General features: G+C 47.3%; 1 protein-coding gene across 10 annotated transcripts in view; it reads right to left on the reverse strand.

The window, feature by feature from the left end:
* Nucleotides 1-9272, reverse strand: part of Poc1a (POC1 centriolar protein A) — a 90713-nt gene extending 81441 nt beyond the window's left edge. For 2 of the 10 annotated variants that reach the window (XM_063248962.1, XM_063248961.1), the window contains exons 1-6: nt 8941-9266; nt 4810-4894; nt 3682-3853; nt 3167-3346; nt 1789-1896; nt 507-622 (exon numbers count right to left, since the gene is read on the reverse strand). In XM_063248962.1, the coding sequence (XP_063105032.1) occupies nt 507-622; nt 1789-1896; nt 3167-3346; nt 3682-3853; nt 4810-4894; nt 8941-8958 (679 nt within the window). In that variant the 5' untranslated portion in view covers nt 8959-9266. Of the gene's footprint in view, nt 1-506; nt 623-1788; nt 1897-3166; nt 3347-3681; nt 3854-4799; nt 4895-8940 lie in introns of those variants that run through there. The other 8 variants (XM_063248964.1, XM_063248968.1, XM_063248963.1 and 5 more) reach the window with 8 other exon arrangements.
* Nucleotides 9273-16557: the final 7285 nt, after the last annotated feature.

The raw sequence follows: 16557 nt of genomic DNA on the forward strand, positions 1-16557 counted from the left end.
CCCAAGCCTAGTCCTTAGCTCAATCTACCTCCCACATGGCTCATGGCTGTACACCCATGGAGAACTACATGAGATTAGAAGTGACCAAGGTCCCATCAACACTGACCTCTATGGATATCTCTGCCGCCATGGTCCTAAAGGGCAGACTCTCCATGACAAGGAGAGCTAAGCAGCACTGGCAGACACTGAGAACTGGCTCTCAAAGAGAGCCCAGCCAGACATCTACTGAGGATCCTCAGCCGCAGTATTTGTGAGACTCCATCATCTCATAGGTGGCACCAAAGGGCTTCATGGAAGAGCCAGGAAGTAGCACACTCCTCTCCCAGTCAGTGCTCCAAGTCAGAACAGCCACATCACAGTCTATTCACCCATGGCTATATTCCAAAGACCAAGACTGCCCTATCACCGCCATGCTCCTGAGACACCGTAGCAATGAACCAAGTAGTCAGGACCAACACAGCCCAACCATGGCTGCCCCCGGGCCTAGAAGGCTGTCCAGTACTCACACTGGTAATGCTGCAACAGCCGATGAGTTCGTACATCCCACACCTTCACGGTGTTGTCCATGCCAGCAGCAGCAACGCACGTACCACTGGGGTGGAAATCCACATAGGTAACAAAGCTGTAAGACAAGGATACCATGTACCACAGGCCTGCTCTGATCAGGGCAGACCCAGAAGTGTCTATTACTTTCCCATCCCTCTGTATCTGCTCATGCTATTCCCTCAAACCGAAACACTGCTTTTCTGCCATGTTACTTTAGCAGGTGGCCACAAGAGAGCAAAATGCAGTAGGTGAAAACAGTGGCCAGCAGTGCAGCAGTGAACTAAAGCAGACTTACCAGGGTCCAAGTCCCACTTTGTTTTTTTTTTGGTGGGGGGGGGGTAGTACTAAGAGTCAAAACCAGGAACACTGTACCACTGAAATATATATATATATATATATATATCTCCATCCCCATTCCTTTCTATTTTTTATTTTTGGACAGGTTCTTAGTTGCCCAGGCTGGCCTCCAAATTGCAATCTTGCCTCAGCTTCCAAAGCAGCTGGGATTATAGGTCTATACCACTGTGCCTAGCCCATCAATTTTTAAATCCAAGTGGAGATGGCTGTCCTCAGACCTAATGCTCATCTGGGCTACCTTGGGCTCCAGAAATGGAGCTGGTACTCTTGCTAGAGCTGATTCCAGGGCACGTTTTGCCATATGAGAGACAGGTAGGAAGGTCCAGCAGGACTATGGGGCCACTGGATCCCATCTCTAAAAGACAGGCCTCTTGCCCTCAGTATACCCAAACATGGTTTCAGGCTCTGCTGAAGGAGACCTCGTCTGTGGTTCCCTGCCCAAGAAAGGAAGAACCTGGGATCACCTGAGGTGGAGTCTGTCCTCAAATGCAGGCTCCTCCCTTTCTCAATGACAGGGCATAATATAAATGGCCACCATCTGATGAGGCTTCCATTCATAAAGCCATGGCCATAGGTACTACGAAGCTTTAAAATGCAATTTAGGGTCTGAGTTCAACTGCTCACTGACAAGCTGTCATTCTAAGAACCAGAAAGTAAGAGCAGAAAAGAGAGATCCAGGTTAAGTTATCCATGGGATGGGGATGGGCTAACTCTTCTGCACACAAGAGAAAAGACGCAGGGCCTACACAGAAGGCATTAGCTGAGGAGCAGCAGAGGCATGGCTGCCACCTCATGGGTCAGCATCTGAAGGTCGCTGGCCTCCTTGTGTCAGGTTGGAGTTCATTGTCGCAGCACCCACAGTGAAGGACAGCGTCAGAGACTTACCCGCCATGCTCACAGTATGAGTGGACACACTCCCGACTGGTCTTGTCCCACAGCTTGACAGTCTTATCATCACTGGCAGACACGATGAGCCGCCCATCAGGGGAGAACCTGAGCCAGAAACAGATGAGCAGCTTTCCACGGCCACTGTTCCCTGCACACCTACTAACTGACCAGGAAGTGCCTGGGGTAACCTGCCCAGTCCTGATCCCTGAGCGGCACCTTGAGAGGGCAGACAGTGACCCTCTCTGTGAGACGGAGAGGGTCAGTGCCTTCTCCACAGTCAGCATGGAGTGGCAGAATGCACAAAATAACCCCACAGCCACAAGGCAGGTGACAATACCTGGCTTGCCTGCTGCCTCTCCTAGTGTGCAGGTGGCCAGCACCCCACAGCAGGATAGTGACCCTGCTCCCAGTACTCTGGGTCAGCAAAATACAACTGCACGTGAAAAGGCATGGAGGATCTGGGGATCATCAACCACCCCAAGACCTGCTGTGGCATAACACCTACTTGCTGACCCAGAACCTCACGTTCTCAGAACCCTGACCAGAGCAGTCAGAAGCCTCCCAGGACAGAGGAATGCCATTGCCCAAGGGATCAAGTACTTGCAAGAGTCCCCAAAAGAAGAAAGTTCAACAGTCCCTACGTCCTATTCCTAGAGTTTCCCAGTCTTTTCTTAGCCACCTCTAACCCATCCTCCAGAGCAGAGATTTGACAGAAGAAAGCTCTTTAAAAAAAATTATACTAGAAGTAAGCATATCAGCACCTGCCAATACTTGGATCATGAAAAGCCCTCCTGGCTCCCCCAGGCACAGCTCCCTTAACAAAGGGAACTCAACTGGCAGCTTTCGAGCAAAATCAAAGTCTGAGGCAGAGAGCACCTCACAGGAAAGCAGATCAGCCTCAGGACCAGAACCGGGTTCAGAGCACAGCTCTGCCACTATCTACCAAGTCTGGGATGAGACACTACACTGTTCTAAGCTTCAGTTTTTCATCTGCAGAATGGAAATGATACCACCTGGCTGGCAGAACTCTCATGAGGGACCAAAAGAAACACTACATCAGTAGCACCGACAGTGCTTACTACTGACACTGCAACTAAAGAAGTGGCTCCTGTTGCCTGGGTGGGGCTCCCCCAGCATGGACGTCAGAGGGTCATCATGGTCTGAGAGAGATTAATTAAAGCTCAGTGAGACTTTTCAACAAATCTAATACGGGAACTATTACTGTTGCCATTTTCAAAATAAAGAAGCCAAGGCTCAGGAGGATTAAAGAGTGACTAAATAACCCAACCAAAGTCACAAGCTGGCACCTAACAGCCCTCTGTGCCCTGCTGAACCCCAAAGCCCTCCAAGTGTTTCCAGCAAAGACAATGCCCACCTGGCACAGCGGACCCAGTTGATGTGCTGGCTCAACGAGAACAGGAATCTCTGGCGATGTGTCGACCACACCTTGATTGTCTTGTCATCAGAGGCTGTCACAAGGGACTGGCCATCACTGGAAAAGTGGACACTTCTCACCGTGGCTGTGTGTGCACGAAACATGGTTGACTCACCCTTGCTATGAGGACAGAGAGTCAGAGTCAGAGTTAGGAAAGCTGTAATAGTGATGTAAGGGCTTGCAAGCTCATCAAACCCCTCCGCATACTTCAGACAGCCCTCCCAAAGTCAGCCAGGGCTGAACACCCCAGTTCCCAAGAAAGGAGACCACACCCTCCCTCATGAGAGCAGAGTCCTGCTCCTTCTACTCCCACCCACATGTGAACAGCAGGAGGCAGCAGTCCTGAGTGGTACAGGTGCACCATAATGGCCAGCCTAGACCCAGGATATGGGTTGGGGGCAGCTTTGGTACCAGGGTCCCAGACTCTGTCAAGCCCTTCGAAGACTGTAACTCACACGTTGGGTACCCAGATTCGGACAGTCTTGTCACGGGAGCCTGAGGCAAGCAAATGTCCTGAGGGGGAGAAGTTCACACAGGTGACAGCATCCTTGTGGCCCGTGAAGCGGTAGGCACGCGCCTGGGGCTTCATGTGCCAGATCATGAGGCAGGAATCCATGGAACCACTGGCTAGGGAGAATGGGTGACATGCTAGGATCTTTGTCTCTAGCAGGCCTCAGGCCTCCCCAAGGATACTGTGGAGGCAAGAGGAGCATTGTGCCCATCTCTGTACTCCTAGGCACTCCCAGAGCAGGTCCCCACAGGGTCACAGTCCACACCTCAGTGACTACTGACTGGAAGTCTGCAGTGCCTAGGGCCTGGCAATTCTCCAGGCAGCAGACTAACAGAGATTACATGCAGCCCTGAGCAGCGTGCAGGGCTCTGGAAGGACTCATCCCTGAGGAGCCACAGGTCACTTCACAGACATACCCTGAGGGCCCAGGAGCAAGTCTTCCCAGCATAGGAACCAGCCCAGCCCAGACAGCCTTTCACCAGTGGGAGGGCACAATTCAAGAAGACTAAAGGGTACCCCCACAAAAGCAGAAATGACTTCAGTTCCCTCTTTGCCCGATGCCTCAAGGAGATCTTGACAGTAGTATGAATAGGTGCAGTGAATCTATGGAGCAAGAAAGTGATGGCTAGGCAAGCTGCGTATGAATCTGCATGCGACCGAGGAAGGGGCGTCTAGATGCAGCAAATGGACCAACTAGTAACCCTGTATAATGAGGCACCATGATGCTGTCAGCAATGGAAGTCAACACTCAATGAAGAGGAGCTGCTGTTTATAGCCTGTGCCACCAGACGGCACTGAGAGGTGGCTGACATGCGTGCAGGGAAAGGCTCCACCCAGACTCACTCTCAAAGACTGTGTAAGCTCAGCAAGGTCGCCAGCCTCTCTGCCTGCACTTTTTTGGTTTTTTGTTTTTTTGCCAATCTCTCTGAACCTCATACTTTCTCCATGTTAAATGGAGGTCATGAAGCCCAGCCCAAGAGTTGGCAGGGAGAATCAGGACACATCCTCACCATGCTCTGCTCCCCCATGCCATATCTTGCTTCTTAGGGCTTGACCTAGTACCTTCTCTTACCCAGCTGCTTTGTATTGAGACTGAAGTCCACACACGTGACGGCATCACGGTGACCCTTAAAATGCCTCTCGAGTGAAGGGTCCTCCTGCAAGACAGTCAGGGTCAAATGGGTGAACCTGGGTGAGGAAAGTGCTGCCCCAGGGCCAAGACTTCCCACAACAGCCAGCAGGATTTAAAAATGCTCACAGCATGATTTTCATATGCAGAAAATTCTAAGGAATGCCCTAAAAGCTACCAGAACTATGCAATTGATGAGTTAGTTCAACAAGGGAGTAGACTACAAAATCAGTACAAAAGAAAATGTGACTCATATCCAATGGAGTACCACTCTGCCATAAAGGTAAACTTGAGGCATTTGCAGATAAATGGGTGCATAATGTTAAAGACCATAATGTTAAAGTGAACTAAATCAGATACTCAGGCTTAAATATCACATGGTTTCTCTTATAAGAGAAACTAAAAAACATATATATGTGCACATACACACATACATATTAGAAGAAGATAGAAAGTGTATAAAATGAACAATAAATAGAAAATAGGGAGATCATTTCCTAATGGATAGGGGAAATGAAACAGAGGGAGGGAGAAGGAGAAGAGAAAATGAGGATGGAGAAAAAAAAGTCAAAAAAGAGAAAAAAATGAAAACAGAGGGCTGGGGATTTAGCTCAGTGGCAAAAGTGCTTGCCTGACATGTACCAACTAATCACAGAGAATATAATCATTATGTATTGCAAACATTTACTAAAATAAAAATTTAAAAATCAATGCACAAAGAAGCTAATTGTATTTCTATATACTCACAATGAACAACTTAAAAAAATAAAGGAAACAACTCCACTTATAATAAATAAAAAATAAAATAGGAATAGTTAACAAGTGCAAGACATATAACAAAACTACTAAACATCACTGTAAGAAACTAAATACTTTAAAAATGGGAAAATAAATCACGCTATTAATTAGAAGATAACCTTATTAAGATGCAATGCTCTTCAAAATCCATACAGATTTGTAGGGAGCTGAGCAACAGGCCCATTGCTGCCTCCCTGCCTCTCTCTTTCCTATGGGCACTACGTCTGCCTACATTAACCATAATCCTCTCGTGCTTACTCACATACCCGGATGTGATGATGACCCTGTTGTATTCATCCCTATAGCCTCTTCCTGTCTCACCTCCAGCCCTTGGCCTATAAAAGATGTAATCACTTCCGGAATAAACAGGGGGCTTGATCGGATTCTCTCAACTTGCTTCCATCTCTCTTTGTCTCCCCTGTCTTTATTTAATCCCCGTTCCGCCTCCAGGTACACCCCACGTATTGATCCGCAGGCCGGATCACAGATTCAACATAATTCCTATCAAAATGTCATGGTGCATTTCTGTAGAAACTGAGAAGCTGATCGTGAAATCAATATGAAAACTTGCCAGGTGTGGTGGCACACACCTGAATCTCAGCACTCAGGAGGCTGAAGCAGGAGTACTGCTGTGAGTTCAAGGCCAGTCTAGGCTACACAGTTAGATTCTGTCTCCAAAAACAAACAAACAAAAAAAAAATAGGAGAGGAGGTGTTTTTAACCTTTCTTCTGGCCCATTTTTTCATTTGCTTTTAGAAACAGGATCTTGCTGTGTAGTTCAAACTGGCCTTGCACTCAACAAATAGCCCAGGCTGGCTTTAAACTTGATAATGCTCTTGCCTCCGCTTCAGCAGAGAGCTGGATTACAGACCTGCACCACTATAAGAGGTTCTGAAGTCGTTAAAGAGAACCACTGACAAAATAGCCCCTGTTAAACAGCTCTGTAGTTCCTCAAAATGAGTTAATGAATGGCCCACCAATTCTAGGTAAGTAACCAAAAGAACTGGAAACACATTCACACAACAACTTGTACACAAATGTTCGCAGAAGTAGTGTTCATACCAGGCAAAGTGAATAAATTTGTGTCCAGCAACAGATGGATAAACCAAATGTGATACAACCATACAACAAAAGATCATTCAGCAATGAAAAAGAGTGAAGTGCTAATATATGCTACAATAAGATAAGGCTTGAAAACACAAGTGAAAGCCTGTCTACTATTCTGAAAGTCCAAACCAGTTGAATCTGTTGAGACAGAAAATAGGTGAGTAGTTGTCAGAAGCTAAAAAGACAGGAAGTGGAAAGAAAAGAATGACTGTTATTAGGTATGAGGATTCTTACTAGCATGACGAAAATATTCTGAAATTAGAGTGATGATGGTTGTACAATACCACTAATGCATTAAATACTGAACTGTATACTTTAAAAGGTAAATTTGCCAAGCATGGTGGTGCACACTTTTGTGATCCTAGCACTTGGGAGGCTGAGGCAAGAAGGTCAGCAACAGTTCAAGGCCAGCCTGAATGACATAAGGACACCCTGTCACAAACAAATAAAGGTGAAATTCATTGTACTGAATAGCTCAGTAAACAGGGCGAGGTGATGCACTCCTGTTATCTCAGGACTCAAGAGGCTGAGGTAGGAGGATCGTTGCAAGTTCAAGACCAGCCTCAGCTACAAATTGAGCCCAAGGTCAGCCTGAATTAAATTATATAGCAAAACCCTGAAAAACAAGAATATCTTAATAAAATTCTTTACTAAAAAACCCAAACAGAAAAAATAGGGGCTTTTGGGGGCTAGGGATTTAGCTCAGCGGCATAAGTGCCTGCCTTGCAAGCAGTCGGTCGTGAGTTCGATCCCTGGTACCGATAAAAACCCAAAAAAGAAAAAAAAAAAAAAAAAATGAAAAATAGGGGCTTTTCAGTTTCACTGCAGTAATGGGACTTTGCACCCTTAATCCTTCCTTACGACTAGTGAACCTTCTGTCCTAGCCAGCTCCCCAGTGCCATCATCATCATCTCCACTCTACCCAACATCAGAACAGTACCAGAACAGTGGCTATCCAGGCCAGTGCTTAGGAAGACTACAACAAGCAGCTTGTGTCTTGGCATTTGAAGGATTACATCCCATCCATCCGAATACAATGTAACCCCTCCTCCTAGAAGGTAAGAAACCTCAAAGAAACTTTCTAGGTGCTCCAGAGAGCCCAAAGAGAGTCATAGGGAAGGGTGTTCTTGGGTCAGAGCAAGCCACTGCCACCCCATAGTGCTGTGACCTAACCCTGTGTTCAGCTCCACCCCCAACCATCAGCTGAGTGTTTCTTCCAGTAAGGGGAGTGGCAGGTGGTGGGAGGAGCTCCAGCCCAGCAGCAAGCAGCTTATTTATCCTCTGGTTTTTATCTGAGCCTTTTGGAAAAACAAGGTTCAAACAGTGTCCACCCTTTGGCTCAGAGAGCAGAAACAAATTCTGATCCACTCCTGAACTGCAGACCCCTAGAAATTTCCCGACATGCAGTTGGTTCCCAACATGTGGGCTTCAATGAAGATGGAAGTGGGAAGGAAAGCACCAGATTGTATGTTTGTTTTTTTTTTTTTTTTTGTCTTTTTCATTTTTATCGGTATCAAGGACTGAACTCACGACCGCCTGCTTGCAAGGCAAGTGCTTATGCCACTGCGCTAAATCCCCAGTCCCCAGACTGTTATGTTAAAACGTCGGGGTTCTAGTCCAGGCCCTCTGCCCAAGTCCTTAGACGCCTCAGGGAGCAGCAGACCACGACCCTGCAAGATTCAGGCCCGTGGGCAGCAACCTCTCCAAAGGATTCTACTGCGTGTTCCTCTTGGCATCTGCTGGAACCTGGGAATCAGGAGTCCAGGTTCAGGTCGCACGGCAGTGCGGCCTGGGCCCTCCCAGGCTTCTCCCAGGCTTCTCCCAGCCCGGATCCCATCTCTCAGAAGAGGGCGTGGCTCAACAAGCCCCCATCTAGCTACCCGCTGCTCAGGATGCGGAGACAGGCCAGAAAGGTCGACCTGCCTGAGAGCTGCTGAACTCGTGTCTTGCTAAAATGTAAAGCCTGGCGGCAGGAACTTGATTTGCGTCAGTACTCCGAGGAGCGCTTCTTTAACGCCCAGACCCAGCCAGTCACACAGAAGGCAACCTAAGGCAACCTGCATGGCGAGGACTTCCTAGTTCTCTTGAAGTCACTGCTCCGGCCTGCCAGACGCCCAACGTTCCAGAGGGGAGACAGGGGTCCTGGCGGCCGCCCTTGCAGGGACTTACCCGGCAGAGCGCGGCCATGGCGGGCGCCCGAGACTTCTGGAGTAGCTGCCGCGGCAGTTGCTCGGGTTCGGTTTCCGCGCCCCCAACCGCCACCAATAGCAACGCAGGAAGCGTCGCAGCGCCCCGCCCACCGCAGTTAAAGGAGAAGCGCCATAGCGTTCTACACACACACACACCCGACCGGAAGCAAGGTTGTTCTGACAGCGCTCCGGCTTCCGCGCCCAGCTTTGCCTAACCAAGAAGCCCACACACCGTGCTGCCGGAAGTCTGTGTCCACTATCACTTATTCCTTTTGAGAATTTATGAAGCCCAGACGAGGACTTCCCCACCCACCACTTCCCGGGCCGTCGCCTGGCCTACGTCACGGGAAGCGCAGCCTTTTGGGAAACGCAGTGCCACACCTCCCACACCCTAGTGTCCAGAGCACGGGGAAACTACACTTCCCGAGATTGCGAGGGACGGGCGTCGCTTTATCACCCGGAGCGCGCCCTTAAGGATGCCGGAGAAGGACATATGAGTCGCCAAGTACCATCGCCTTAAAGCAATCGAACAAGACGTGATTGAGAACCAGTTATTCGCCCTTCTGGAACTTTGAGTTCGGCCTTCCGAACGTGTTTAAGACAAGTGTGGATCCACAAGAGCATGGGTCACTCGGAATCACAACTGTGGAGACACCTAGATTTGACTCCCAGTTCTCGCCTGACTCGCTATGACCTCAGAAACAGCCTGTTCTCTGTGGATTGTTGTCCAGGTTCGTGATTGGAGAGAAGGGGAGGTCTGCGACCTCCACAAGGAGCAGCTACAGGAGGAGGCAGCACCGTGGACTGGCCAGTAGAGGCCGTCCCTACACCTTTTTTGCGGTCCAGAGGGCCAGGCTGACCTCAGACTTCTCTACCAGGCCTTCCAGCGGGGATCTTCCTAGTTTACTTCTGACTCTAAACAAATTTGTTTTGCAAGATTTAAGAACTTCCCATCGCCTCTCCTGGTCAGGCCAACTTGTCCAGACTCCAACAGCGATTAGAATTCATTCAACCGTGAGGCTTTTTACCACACACCAAGATGTAAGAGTCTGTCCCTGGATCTGCAAACTTACCCAAGTTCAGTAAATTCTGAAGCTGGCACGAGGCAAGACCATCTCTGATTTGGACCTGAAAGATCTGAAGCCAGACATAAGAAATGCGCATGCATTTAATCCCATCTTTACTGTGATGTGGCACCATGGAGCCGTGTGATTCCTATACCTTAGAAATGTTCAGGCTAATTTAAATTAGACACTATGAAACCTTTGAAACAAATATAGTAACTGCGCTCTCTCTCTCTCTCTCTCTCTGAAGTTCAACACTGTGGGGTTTTTTGCTTCTTGTGGGTTTTTTGTACTGGAGATCAAACTCACGACCTCGCACTTGCCAGACAGGCACTTATGTCTCTGAGCTAAATCCCTGGTTCTCAACACTATTCAAAGGATGATTTTCTTTTCTCTTCGCAAACGTTCTGATCATATTCAGCTTTCTTGTGTACCAGCCAAACATTTAGGGCCGAAAAATTACAAAAGAAAAAAATACAGAAAAATACATCAATATGATAACATATCAATTATGTTAAAAAAAATACATGCATTGTTGGGTGGTATTTTTAGTTCTGGGGTTTTGCCAGTTTTAACTCTGGAGGGTAAGGCTCCAGTCCGACCTGCCTCTCCCAGCCCCCAACCCACCTGCCAAGCAGAGGCTGTTCTCAGCAGGGAACTCTGCTCAGCAGCACAGCTACCATCTACAAGCACAGGATGTCGAAAAAGAGAGAAGCAAGCACAAGGAATCTTTCCCATTCTGGGACATCTGGAGACACCTGAAAATTTACACTGGACCTTCAAGGACTGCACACTTAGGTGCAAGACAGCCAGAGATCCTTGACCACAAATGTTTATTAAAGTCTTCCCGCCTAATGTCCCATACTCTTCTCTTTGTCCCCTACGGAAGGCCTTTTTGCTTTTTGTCTGCTTGCACCCTATCACAATAAATTCCCCTCTATGCTGCCTTTACACAAGCCTGGTGTTCTCTACTGGTCTTACCCTACTCCTTTAGCCATGTGTTATGCTTGAGTACTTTTGACCTATAAGAGCTTGTACTTTAGAAAACTGAATTTAGAGAATGGTATGTAAAATGGTTTTCAAACTAGACATGGCAAGTGGAGAGATCTCTGTCTGTTCCAAAGCCCACAGGCAGGTCCCTATGGCAGAGCCTCTCCTCCTGTCATCACTCCCCATCCCTCTCCCCAAGGGCCAAGGCTATTCCAGATGAGTACAAGGAAAAAGGATGAAAAGCTGGACATTCCCCACTGAGACCAGCCCAGCCTGCCCCTGGAAAGTCCCGTCAGTACTGTTAGTCTGTCCTGCACTTGCTGATGGCTAAAGTTTGAAACTCTGGCAGGGAAGCTCAGGGCTTTTCCAGGGTTGGGCAGGTCTGAAGATGAGTACATGTCCTGCTGCTTCCAAGTTGGGTGAGCTAGCCAGAGTCATACCACCTCTCCCAGCCTACATGGTCACAGCTATAAAATAATTATAATACAGACATGACTGAGGAGGGAAAATTCATGAGCTATTAATTCATGTCTGAACTTGATGTTAAATTGTCAATATGAGGTGTATGACTTCATGCTTCTCTACTCCATTGATCTGGCTGACACCTCTCTGCCTCTAACATTCTCCATAGCTGCAGCTACATTGACTTTCTCACTGTTCTTGTCAAGAATGCATGTAACCCAGCTGGGGATTTAGCTCAGTGGCATAAGCACCTGCTTTGCAAGCATGTGGTTATGAGTTCAATCCCCAGTATAAAAAAAAAAAAATGCACCAGCCAGAAGCCAGGTATGGTGGTGCATGCCTGTAATTCCAGCACTCAGGAGGCTGAGGTAGGAGGATTGCCAGGAGTTTGAGGTCAGCCTGGGTTACATAGGGAGTTCAAGTTCAGCCTGTACTACATACAGAGACCTTGTCTTTAAAAAAAAAAGAAAGAAAAAAAAATACCAGCCAAACTCCTGTCTCAGCATTCCTACTCTGGCTCCCTTAGCAGCGTCCTTCACTTCCATTAGGACTTTGTTCAAATGTCACCTTGGTGTATCCTTCCTTGACCACCCTACTTAAATGCCAACCCAGCCCTCTCCTTTCTCTACTTTGTTTTCTTCCCAGTAATTTATAGCCATCTGACACACTGGACTTGTTTGATTGTTGTCTTCTCCCCATGAGAATGTGAGCTCTAGGACTCAGAAGAGCAAGGGTGGCCCAGGTGTAGGCAACTGACTCGGCAAAAGTCTGGTTGGAGGACTGAATAGGAGTGTGGTGAGCAGGTCTAAGAGGTGGGGTGAGGAGCGGGGCAGACTGTAAGCCTACCTGGTGCAGCAAGATGACTAAGGGTTAGTCTTAAAAGACAAAGGAGCCACAAGTCCCCTCCTGGGGCTGAAATGAACCAAAAAAGATGCCTCATACAGAATGGTCTACAGCTCCAGGTCCACCTGTTGTGTGACACTGACCCTACAAAATGCCCTCCCCAGGAAGTCCCACAGCAGTTCTGGGCATCTGTGGAACTGGCATGCCAGCTTTCTCTACAGGCCTAGGTCATGCTCTCAAACTGAGGTCAGGTCCGATGGAGTCAGCAGCCTCCAGCCTCAACCAGTCCTGCTTGGCCACTGGCGGTGGCCACTCTAGTAAAAAGCCTTCACTGGTAGGGACATTAGAATGCCCCTGTAGTTGAGCCATCCAGCTTGAACCTCTCCTTTCACACTGCAGGAAGTGGGTAACAGGACTGAAGCTGCCATGAGATACCTGCAAATAGTGGTGTCTCGGAACCAGAGGGCCCTTGGGAGCAGTTTCCAGGAAGTGCATGGACACAGAGCAGGCAGCAGCTGCATGCCTCACGATCCACTCAGGTGAGCTGAGAAAGTGTCTAGTGCCAAGTCCTCCTCCCACATCTCATGAACCTAAGCCATGTCCTTCCTCCTCTACCCTCCACAAATCCCATCAGAAATGCCAGGTCTCTTTCATAATCCCCAGGGAGAAGGGAAAGGGTCAAGGTGGCCCAGCTGGGATAAAAGAGCAAATCCCACAAAACAGAAGCGCCCTGCCTTGACCCTGCTTACATGGGTGAGAACAGGGTACAAACACCCACATAAGATTTAGACTCAAAGTTGAGAATTTTTGCAGTGAATAAAGTAAATGGAGCTTTGAAACAGTGGGTCTTGTGCTGGCTGCTCTTTAACACCTTTACAGGGAAAACCCAGGCATCAGTTTTAAAAATCTTCCTGGGTGAAAACAATGGACAGTCAAGGCTGCAAATCACTCTGCACCAACATTGATGCAAAGAACTTTCTGGGAGGATGGAAATACTCATCTGCATTGCCTGGCATGGTAGCCACTGGTCACATTTGATTATGGAACACTTGGAATGTGGTTAGTGTGGCTGAGAAACTGATGTTTTAATATTATTTCATCTTAACTCATTGAGAAGTCCATAACAAGAGACAACTAGTAGCTACTATGTTGGTCAGCACAGCTCCAGGCCATGGTTTGGCTCTCAGATTCAGGGAGCCACATCGGGGTGTGGTGCCTGGTCCATTGCAGCTGGGCAACTTTTTGTCCCTGTGCTCTGCTACCCAACTGGAGTTGGAGACACTAACCTAACCCTAGGGACCTGGGGTAAGGCATATGCTGCCTCTTATTTTACATGGCCATATTCTTTGTCCAGATTTCCCTCTTTTTATAAACACAAAGTCATGGGGTTAGAACACATCTTAATTATTGTAGCTTTGTCTCCTCACAGCCTCATGCAGTCATAGGTAGAGCTTTTTCAGAGGTGGCTGGATCTGGAGTGTGTGATGCTGGAATTGATTCATGTTGCAATGCTAGGATCAAGGGCACTGGGGTTAAGATTGTGAGTGCTACCTGCCATAAGTATCCTGAATAAGATATAAGGGGTAGAAAGGAATGTAGTTATCCCTATTTTACTTGTTTTACTACCTTCTGCCCACCTTGAACTGTTTCTCCTCTGTGATGTTGTCTGCCATTCCACCTGACCTTGGAGATAGCCGACTATGGACTGAAACCTCTACAAACTATGAGCTAAATAAACTTTTCCTGACTTAACTTTGGGTGTTGAATATTTTGTCTCATCAATGATAAAAGTAACTATGACAGAACTTGGTACCAGAGAAGTGGGGTCATTGCTGTGACTGTACCTAGCCACGTGGCTCCAAGAACCTTTGGAAGGCAGCTATGCCCACCAACACTCAAGTCTTTGGAAGCTGGGCATGGTCGTGCACTCCTGTAATCCCAGCACTCAGGAGGCTGAAGGAGGTGGATCATTGCAGGTTCCAGACCAGCCTGGGCTACAAAGTGAGCCCAAGGCCACCTTGAACCAAATAGCGAGATCTTGTCTCAAAAAAGATTTAAAAAAAAAAAAAAAGAGTCTTTGGAACTGGCTTGTGGAAAGGAGAAAAGTTAGCAAAGGTTCCAACGTATCACCTGAAAAATTAGAGCTGGGACACCTTAGACTGTGTTAGATGGGAGACAATGGTCAGAGTTCACAAGACCAGAAGTGTTGCTGGTAAAGATTAGGATCAGGAGGTTTCTGCTGGGAAGAAGGACTGTACTGGCTGTTGGACTTCAGATGAGGTGTGCTATACTTTTTCAGAAAGTTTGTATGCATTTTGCTTCTGACCAGTCTCCACCATTTTGCTGGAGACTGAGATTAAGGGCAGCAGAGTAATTAAATTTTTTTTGTCTTTTTTCTTTTTATCGGTACCAGGGATTGAAGCCACAACTGCCTGCTTGCAAGGCAGGCGCTTATGCCGCTGAGCTAAATCCCCAGCCCCCAGAGTAATTAATTTTGCAGAAGAAATTTCAAGGCAGTCTGATGTGAGGTGGTGGCATGGCTGCTGTCAGGAATTTTTACCCAGATTTATATTGAGAATCAAAAGTAAAGAGCCCAGAAGAATGATTTAAAATGTTTTAAACTGGCAAGAAAGGAAGATCCAGTAAAGCTGTAGATTGAAAACATAGGGTGGAGGAGATCTTGATTGCTGAGAAGGAAGAGGAGAATAGAAAAGATGACTGAGGGTATCAGGAGAAGCAGCAGGACTGCAGCCTTTGCAGCCTCAAAGTTGCAAAGGTGAAAGACTTTGCTTTGAGAAGACAGCCACAGGGCACCTTGTTCCAGAAGGGTGGTAGCCTAGGGAAGTTGTTCCTTGGGATTTGGTATACTCAACAGCTATAGCCAAGAGAAAAGGAAGTCTGGCTACTGCTTCAGCTGACAGCAGACCTTGGCCTCATCCACATAGTGCTGGTTTTAAGCACACAGAATGCAGGAGTTGTGGGGTCAGGAAGGCTTCCACTCAGGTTTCAGAAGAAGTCCTGGGCAGCCAGCCAGTGCACCCCTGAGAGATTTGTGTGTGAAGTTATAAGAGTAAAGCCAAGGATGCAGTGGAGACCCCAGAAGTCTGGAGAAGCTAGGAATGTGTACTGAGAAAAACTGCAAGGAGGCTGTAGAGTGGGCCCAAGAGATAAGCCTTGGGAGCTACAAACACCAGAAGTGCTTTAAGAGTGGGACCACCCAAGCCTTTGGAGCTTATGCCTTGCCACAGATTGCCTTGAATGCTGGACCTAAAACTACAGTACTTAATGTTTGTCCTGCTGGATTTTGGACTTTTTTTATCTCATTCTTTTTATCTCCCTGTTTGTAACTTTTGAAATAGCAATGTTTATCTTGTGCCATAGCATGTTTGAGATGTTTTAACTTACTTTTAATTTGTACTAGGGGTCAAGGTTAAGAGTTTGCCTTAAATCTCAGAGGAGACTTGGAATTTGGATTTTTGAGCAATGCATGTTAGGACTTCAGCAACTTTAAGATGGACTAAATGCATTTTGTGTAGAGTAATGCACATGAGTCTTTGGGGATTAAGGGCAGAATGTTGTGGTTTGTGTCTAGTTGTTTCCCCAAAGCCTTATGAGGTCATAGGTGGGGCTTTTTCAGAGGAGAATGGATCTAGAGTGTGTGACACTTAGAATTGATTCATGGTGCAATGCTAGTATCAAGGGCACTAGGATTATAGGTGTGAGTTTTACTCACCCTAAGTAGCCTGGATAAGATACTAATTTAGTATGAGTCTCTCTCTCTCTCTCTCTCTTTCTCTCTCTCTCTCTCTCTCTCTCTCTCTCTCTCTCTCTCTCTCTTTGAGGGTCTGCATTATGTAGTGCAGGCTGGCTTTGAATTAACTTATGTAGCTAGGCTGGCCTCAAACTCACAGCAATTTTCCTGCCTCCACCTGCCAAGTACTGGGGTTACAGGTGTGTGCCACCATGTCTAGCTTTTTATTTTTTATCTTTTTGAGACAGGATCTTGCTATGTAGCTCAGGCTGGCCTCAAACTCACAGTAATCCTCTTGCCTTAGATTGCTGAGTCTATTTTATTTTGATGATATCTATAAAGTCACTTTCCAAATTAGGTCACATTCACAAATTCTAGGGGTTAGAATTTGAACGTATCTTTTGGGGCAACACTCTAGATCGTAGGGTTGCTGTAAGACCTGCCACAGATAAATGGTGACTCTTGATAAATAATGACTTAGACAAAA

This window comes from Cavia porcellus, unplaced genomic scaffold, assembly GCF_034190915.1.
Source record: "Cavia porcellus strain 051 isolate PalLab524CR breed Dunkin Hartley unplaced genomic scaffold, mCavPor4.1 scaffold_5, whole genome shotgun sequence".
Lineage (NCBI taxonomy): Eukaryota > Metazoa > Chordata > Mammalia > Rodentia > Caviidae > Cavia > Cavia porcellus.